We start from the raw sequence: 8396 nt of genomic DNA, 5'->3' as shown, positions 1-8396 counted from the left end.
AGATACTGATTAACAGGATGGGTTCACCTCAGCTGAGCTCAGATAAGCAGGTTTTAGCACACACACACAGGTGTTATGTACAGCTCATATCAACACTTAGAGCTCATCTTTCTTCTTCTTTGAGTCCTCTTTGTCCTTGTGGAAGACGTTTCCGTCTGACTGCTTCCTCCAGCTCAGTCTGATGTCCTCATTCACTCCCTGCTCCTTCAGCTTCTGCTTGAGCTGAGACATAAAAACTGTCCTGAACATCACTCGGACCAAACCTGCCAGTAAATCTGCTCAGCTTCAGTGGCGGCTGGCCCATAGGTGGAGGTGAAGGGGAAAAATATATTATTTTCTTTCTAAATAATATTATTATCAGTGCCATTTTACTTAATAGTTTGTACCTACACGCAATCTAAACTATATAAACAGCATTTTCACCAACTGACTGTCATTCAACAGTGAATTTCTGCCAGTCTGTTAATAGAGCTCTTCTGGGGGCGCTAGTCAGAAGCGTGTGCAGCGAACTAGCCAATTGTGGACAGTTGCTAGATTAAAAAATAAAATATTCAGCCAATTAGCATTGCGTAAATGAACGATTTGGAGGACATCTATTCAAACGCTCACCACGTTCACTGTTATGCCCACCAGTTAAACCTGGTAATGCAACAAGCAACCGCTCACATCCCTCAGATCGAGCAAGAGAACCGCAGTGTTTGATGAGGTGGAGCCGCATCGACTTCCAAGTGCATCGTCAACACGTTGGAATTTCAACAGCCTCTTAACACAAGGATGAGTGAAGTGTTTTCAGACCTTACAGAATGGAGAGGAGCCACCCAGACATTCATTAAAAGCATGCAGGCTTGTCTATGCCGACCTTCTGCCCTGAACCTGGAGGGTCAGCCTCCTTGTCTCTGCCGACCTTCTGCCCTGACCCTGGAGGGTCAGCCTCCTTGTCTCTGCCGACCTTCTGCCCTGACCCTGGAGGGTCAGCCTCCTTGTCTCTGCCGACCTTCTGCCCTGACCCTGGAGGGTCAGCCTCCTTGTCTCTGCCGACCTTCTACCCTGACCCTGGAGGGTCAGCCTCCTTGTCTCCGCCGACCTTCTGCCCTGACCCTGGTGGGTCAGCCTCCTCGTCTTCGCCGACCTTTTGCCCGGAGGGTCCGTCGTCTCCTCCTTGCTGGTGGTCTTCTGCCCGGACCCTGGAGGATCCGCATCTCCATCTCTGGTGGTCTTCCGCTAGGATCCTGGAGGGACCGTGTCTCCATCTCTGTTGTTCTTCTGCCCAGACCCTGGAGGGTCTGCGACCTCGTCTCTGGTGATCTCCGGCTCAGATCCTGGAGGGTCTGCAACCTCGTCTCTGGTGGTTTTCAACCCAGACCCTGGAGGGTCTGCAGCCTCGTCTATGGCGTTCTTCCACCTCTTTTCTCGACCCTGGGAAACCTTCGCCTTCTCAGCCTCTGACTTTGCTTTCTGAGCCCCCCAGTTTTTGTCATGCTGTGTTTCTACCCAGTTTCCTGAGTTTTTGTTTTCTGGACCCTTTCAGATTGATTCTTTGCTCTATGTATTTTTGTTCAGACTTAGTTTCCAGTGGAAAGTCTGGGAGCAGAGTTGGTTACCCGTTCTGACCCAGAAGGACCTTTAACTATAGTGCCTGAGCCTGACACTGAAAGGTCCTCAGTTCTGGGTTCCAGTTTTGGCCCTGGTGGGCTTCCGTCTCCTGTTTCAAGTTGTGGCCCTGGTGGGCTTCTGTCTCTGCTCATGGTGGGTCCCCTCTTCCTAGTACCTGCTTTGACCTTGGGGGTCCACCTCTCCCGAGCTCCAGTCCCGACGCCGGTGGTCCATCGCCTCTGGTCTCCAGTCCCGACACCGGTGGTCCTTCGCCTCTGGTCTCCAGTCCTGACGCCGGTGGTCCTTCGCCTCTGGTCCTTCGCCTCTGGTCTCCAGTCCCGATGCCGTTGGTCCTTAGTCTCTGGTGGCCCCTCATCCGGACCCAGGAGGGTCCGCGTCTCCATCCTTGGTGGCCATCCGCTCGGACCCCGGAGGTTCGGCAGCTTTGTCTCTGGTTTCCGGACCCAGGAGGGTCCGCCTGTCTGGTTTCCTGCCCTGACCCTGGTGGGTCAGCCTCCTCGTCTTCACCGACCTTCTGCCCGGAGGGTCCGTCGTCTCGCCCTTACTGGTGGTCTTCCGCCCGGACCCTGGAGGGTCCGCGTCTCCATCTCTGGTGGTCTTCCGCCAGGATCCTGGAGTGACCATGTCTCCATCTCTGTTGTTCTTCCACCTAGACCCTGGAGGGTCTGCGACCTCGTCTCTGGTGATCTCCGGCTCAGACCCTGGAGGGTCTGCAACCTCGTCTCTGGTGGTTTTCAACCCAGACCCTGGAAGGTCTGCAACCTCATCTCTGGTGGTTTTCAACCCAGACCCTGGAGGGTCTGCAACCTTGTCTCTGGTGGTTTTCAACCCAGACCCTGGAGGTTGCTTTTCTCGACCCTGGGAAACCTCTGCCTTCTCAGCCTCTGACTTTGCTTTCTGAGCCCCCCAGTCTTCATCATGCTGGATTTCTACCCAGTTTCCTGAGTTTTTGTTTTCTGGACCCTTTCAGATATTCTTTGCTCCCTGTATTTTTGTTCAGACTTAGTTTCCAGTGGAACGTCTGGGAGCCGTTCCTTGAGGGGGGTTACTGTCATGGTTTCAGCCAGGTCTTTGATTTTGTAGTTCTTTTTCTGTTGCATTAGTTCTAGTTTTACCAGTTATTTCCTGTTTTATTTTGTAGTCACTGTTCTCCCTCTTGTTTCTGGTGTTTTGACTTCCTTCCTCGTGTGTGTGTTCCATCCTCCTGTTGATTACCTGCTCCGCCCTAATGTGCCTCACCTGTGTCCTGATGTCTTCCCGCCCTCCTGTGTATAAAGTCTGTGCGTTTCCTCCCTCTTGTTGCCAGTTCGTCTTGTGCGTAATCCAAGTGTCCCAGCCTTTCTTCAGCCAGTTGGTTTCAGTGAGTAATTTGGTGTTTCATTGTTCAGCCCTGTGTTTTTGGATTTTTTTTTGACCCTGCTTGGATTCTTGTCTACGGTTTTGCCTTTTGTTGTTTGTACCTTTGCCACGCTGACTGATCACCCGTGTACCGAATCCTGGCTAGTATTAAAGGAAAAGGAGTTTGTTTTCACCTCCGGCTAAGTCTGCATTTGTGTCCGCCATCTCACAATCCCTGACAGAAATTACATTATTATTGTGGAACTGAAGTCATTTTTTGACTCTTGATTTGAATGCTTATACTGCAGTAGACAGGAAACTGTATCAGCACATCAGCCCCACCAGCCGCCACTGCACAGCTTAATCAAATAATCAGTCACTCAAGTTTCCCACAGACCCACTAAAACTAATGCCAGAGAGGAACAATGCAAATACATACCTGCTGCAGCATGTCCTCCATCACAGCAGAGTCATTCAGATCCACAGAGGAATTCTTCACCACCTTCAGCTTCAGAGTGACTTGATTTGAAACAGGCGACTCTAGAAAAAATAAATCAACATCTGTGAGAAAGATGTTCACATCTGCTTCTACAGTAATCTGATCATTTACACACACTGTTGAACAGATGCTGATTGTTTTTAGCTGGGATTTATTGAACAAGATGACTTTTTTATTTCAACCATGCCAGTAAATTATGTATAACATCAAGTCAAAGCTCACTCTTTAAGTGCATAGAGCTCATCTGCTATCTATCTATCTATCTATCTATCTATCTATCTATCTATCTATCTATCTATCTATCTATCTATCTATCTATCTATCTGAATGGATCTAACTGAATCACAGCTTACCACTGTAGCAGACAAAAGCTCTCCTGTAGTCACAGTTCCAGTCCTGCCACTGTCCGGATTCCGCAAAGTTTGCAGCCACACAATTCTCATTTCTCCCAACATTATAAGGCTCATTTGCTCCCCAGTATCTAAATGAGGACTTGCTTCCATCCGCCCAGCTCCAGTTCCTGTAAAGCCCAATCCAGGATTTCCCTGCATATGGTACCAGTCTCTGAACCTGCTGGTTCTCCAACATGTTTGTCACACTGGCCAGGTCTGTATGATGAGCTCTGCAGTAACTTTGGGCCTCAAACCAGGACATGGAAGTGTGGACGGGAACGTACGTCACATTTGGCCCTGAAAACAGACCACAGTGAAGTGCTGTGTAGAGCCTCGGCAGTGCCACGTCTGTGGGTGTATTCATGACTCCACTGAATTAGTGAAAATATCAGTTTACAGAACTCCTTACCTCTGACATCTGAGCAGATCGCTGCCGTAGGTAAAGAACAGTTCCGATCATTCCACGCTCCAGAATCATACATGTTCCCACAGTTTTCTTGACCGCCTTTGTTGTTCGGTTCATTATGAGCCCAGTTTGTGAACTGAGTGCTGTTCTGTAGGTGGACATCTCTCCCCGACCACATCCAAGTCTGCATGTCTAAGAACAACCCAAGCCAGGCATGCTGAAAACAACAATTCATTGCTTTACTTCACGGTCACTGCAGCTCGTACAGTTATTGTCAAAGAGAGACAGGAAAAGTGACATTACATATCCATGTGAGTAGCCAATTTTGCCCGTGTCTGCTGCTTTGTTCAGCATGTCCACATCCTTCTGGCTACCTACAGTTGCCAGGTCGATGTAGTTTTCCCTGCAGTATCTCAGCGCCTCAGTCCAGGTCTTTTTTTCGTAGACAAAATGGTACTGATGGCGGTCAGGGAGTGAGGACACGGCACACAGTCCTGCAGGGACAGACGTTATTTTTTTGAAAGGAGTGGTTGGTGTCGGTTGTTTCCCTAAGATACACATACACATTTCATTCTGAATCATTTTGTTTTGATGTGTTTTTACAGATTTAACGTCACTGAAAATTAAACCACTGATGCAAATAATCCTGTAAAAGGAAATAATTGACTCAGTAATACTGGTTACAGCTCTACAGTGCAGGACGTCACCATTCAAAAGCTTAAATAATAAAAGAATACAGTACCTGATGCTGCAATGACACACAGAAGAGCCGTCTCCATCCTTATCCCCTGTATCCCCTGTATGTTACTGTGACTGCAGCTGCTGGAGTTGTTCATTAATTTTTATGCAAAGAGATTTTGGAATGAGCATCTGACAGGGCCGGGCAGAGACCTTTGGACTGTGGCGACTCTTCCTGGAGGCCTGGCTTCTTAGTTTCAATCAAACTGGAGCACACAAATTCAACTATTCAGTTCTCTAACCTCAGTAAAGCCAAATGCAACCAAGATTAGACACAAACATGACTTCAACATTAATGAAATGTGTTCATTAACAGACCTGCATTCATGTAACTAACTGTGTAACTGTAACTGAACATTAACAATGGGAGGAAGCCTGTCTGTCTGTGTCTGTGTTTTACCTGGACTGATTATTTTCTGGCTCGCTAATGATTTTAAATATGTTATATAGTTATAAGACTGTATCTATTAGTGTGTGATTAACTGTCACATTGATCTTTACTACAGCGGTGATCTTTAAACAGCTGACAGACACGCAGCTGTGTGACAGACATTAATGGTAACATATCATTAATTATTATATAATGTAAATAATATTGATGTGAATGCGTCTGTGTTTGAAACCAACATCAGAGGTACTGAGGGGAGGAAGGTGAGCCAGGTTTTTACACAGATGTAATGTTCTGTTGTCAAACTGCTCTGTGTGTGTGTGTAGTGGTGGGTGGTCTGCTGTCGGCCCACCTGCTGGCAGGGAGGGCAGGGATGCAGCTGGAGCCCGGCTGGCCATGTTCAGGACCGTTGCTGAGGATGGCTGAGGACGCCGCCAGGAAACTGCTGCCTGGTATAAACACACACACACACACACATGAGCAGAGTGTCTGTGGCACCATAAACCATCAGAGGAGTAAAGAGCTGCTCATTTCCAGCATTTCAGACTCCCACCGGGATGCCGCATGGCACGGTGAACCTGCTGAACGGCGTCAGCCCCACAGAGACGCCCGTCACCTGCACCGCAGGCGTGGGAACCTTCATCCTGGAGTTTGCCACTCTGAGTCGATTGACTGGTGATCCAGCATTTGAGAATGCAGCTCGCCAAGCACTGAGAGCACTGTGGAAGACCAGATCTGACATAGGATTGGTAACTGGTCCTTCCTTCTGCTTCTGGCCTGTAACAGCACAGCCGTAGACATTCACATCATCGGCCCCCTGCAGGACATTTAAGCACCAACATCTAGAAACTGATTTTTTTTTATAGTCGCCAACAATAAAACAGCTCACCATTAGCATCTATTGGCTGGCCTTTAGCATCCTGGGCTACTAATAATTATGGCCTTTTATTTGATATCATCCCTACACCTGTAACCGGCATTCCTTCACTGCTCGTCTGTAGCATCGTAGTTTGGGCTGGCTACTAGTCTTTAGGTTGGTCTGTAGCATCTCTAAGCTAACATGCAGCAGTTGTGGGATCCACCAAGGACAAAAATACACAGTTTAATGAATCAGCTGCGCTCTAACCCATGTCTCTCCCTCCCCTGTCTGTCTGTCCAGGTGGGGAACCATATTGACATCGTGTCTAAAAAGTGGGTGGCTCAGGACGCCGGTATCGGAGCTGGAGTGGACTCCTACTTTGAGTACCTGGTGAAAGGAGCCATCATGCTGCAGGACGAGGAGCTGCTCAGCATGTTCCAGGGTAGGAGTCAGCATGCTGCGCTCCCACTGCGCCCCCTGCTGTGAATCTGATTCATAACAGCATGGCGTCTTTCCTCAGCGTACGATCGAGCCATTCAGAACTACACTCGGTTCGATGACTGGTACCTGTGGGTGCAGATGCACAAAGGGACCGTCACCATGCCTGTGTTCCAGAGTCTGGAGGCCTTCTGGCCCGGCCTGCAGGTGAACACACAGACACACAGTCACAGCTGAACTCAGCCTGGTTATGGTTTTTCATTGATGAACTGTGTGTGTGTCAGTCTCTGCTCGGGAACCTGGACAGCGCAGTGAGAACGTTCCAGAACTATTACTCCGTGTGGAGGCAGTTTGGAGGTCTGCCTGAGTTCTACAGCATCCCTCAGGGTTACACTGTGGATAAAAGAGAGGGGTACCCACTGAGACCAGGTGAGCCCACTAACAGAATCTGTGTGTCTTTCTTCACACTCTTCTCCTGCTGCTGTTGGGCTTATTGTTGCTGAGCTCAGCCTCTGTGTGTGTGTTTCAGAGTTAATAGAGAGCGCCATGTACCTGTTCAGAGCTACAGACGACCACACCTACCTGCAGCTGGGCCTCGACGCTCTGGAGTCCATAGAGAGGATCACTAAGACTCCCTGTGGATACGCCAGCGTAAGTCCGCCTGTCTGTCAGTCTGTGTGGAGGCCTCAGGACAGCGCTGCAGTCTGCATGTGGACACAACAGATCTGATCTGATGGATGTTCTACATGTAACAATAAGTACGAGGTGCACAGCTCAGCTTCAGGATCCACACGTCTGTCACTGATGACGAGCTGGAGTTTCACACAGCCTCACTGATCAAAGGGCAGTGATAACACAGTCATTGTTTCTGTGTTAAATTAAATGTCCGATTTCCCTTGGTGGCCTTAATAGTTCAGTCTTTAAAGTCCAACAAAAAGAAGTGTGTCCAACAAAAGGGAAATCAAAGGCTTCTCCTCGCTCACCTCAGCTCTGGCCACACGCTTGAAGAGATACACCAGAGCGATAGAAGCACGGAGAATAAACAGGATGTTCTCCACCAAACCAGCCAAAGTGTACTCTCTAGAAACATGACAGTGGAACCACCAAGGCTAGAGACTGAACAATACTAGAAGAATATATGGAAGAGAGCGGCATCACATAACACCAATGCCCAGTGGCTGGGAGACCTGAAAGCTGACCACCACAACCTCCCTGAACAGCAACCAGCAACCAGTAACCATCACAACAGCAGATATCCGAGAGAGGGTTTCAAACATGAAGAACTGGACAGCACTGGGGCCTGACATGATCCACGCCTACTGGCTGAAGAAGTTAACTGGCTCCATGAGTGCCTGGCAGCTCAAATGAACCAGTTGCTAGTAGATGGGACCCAGAGTGGCTAACTGAAGGCAGGACAGTCCTGATCCTGAAGGACCCCCAAAAGGGAGCAGTCCCATCCAACTACCGGCCAATAACTTGCCTCTGCACAACATGGAAGCTCCTGTCAGGCATCACCTAAGATGAGTTAAGCACATAGCTCAATACATGAGCAGGGCCCAGAAAGGAATAGGTAAGGACACCAGGGGAGCAAAACATCCACTACTGGTGGATAAAGCAGTCACTCGGGACTGTAAGACCAGACAGACCAACCTGTGCACTGCCTGGATTGACTACAAGAAAGCATCGACTCAATCCCACACACATGGATCCTGGAATGCCTGGAG

At 48.9% G+C, this 8396-nt stretch overlaps 1 protein-coding gene across 1 annotated transcript; it reads left to right on the top strand.

Annotated features, from left to right (window-relative positions):
* The first annotated feature begins 2236 nt into the window (after positions 1-2236).
* Positions 2237-7401, top strand: LOC114438189 (ER degradation-enhancing alpha-mannosidase-like protein 2). Its single transcript, XM_028409379.1, has 10 exons — positions 2237-2456; positions 3963-4123; positions 4270-4334; positions 5581-5621; positions 5702-5827; positions 5913-6124; positions 6535-6676; positions 6755-6879; positions 6957-7101; positions 7202-7401. Exons 1-10 carry the CDS (start codon positions 2237-2239, stop codon positions 7399-7401), a joined length of 1437 nt encoding a protein of 478 aa, XP_028265180.1.
* The last annotated feature ends 995 nt before the right edge of the window (positions 7402-8396 follow it).

This window comes from Parambassis ranga, chromosome 7 (genome assembly GCF_900634625.1).
Source record: "Parambassis ranga chromosome 7, fParRan2.1, whole genome shotgun sequence".
Taxonomy (NCBI): Eukaryota; Metazoa; Chordata; class Actinopteri; family Ambassidae; genus Parambassis; species Parambassis ranga.
This window is presented reverse-complemented; position numbering and strand designations above follow the sequence as displayed.

Bases quoted from the DNA above. Each gene is read 5' to 3' on its own strand.
- LOC114438189 (XM_028409379.1), top strand. From the start codon at position 2,237: ATGTCTCCATCTCTGTTGTTCTTCCACCTAGACCCTGGAGGGTCTGCG. The intron at 5,622-5,701 runs GTACTGAGGGGA...GTGTGTGTGTAG, and splicing joins GTTTGAAACCAACATCAGAG to TGGTGGGTGGTCTGCTGTCG. The intron at 6,880-6,956 runs GTGAACACACAG...TGTGTGTGTCAG, and splicing joins CCTTCTGGCCCGGCCTGCAG to TCTCTGCTCGGGAACCTGGA.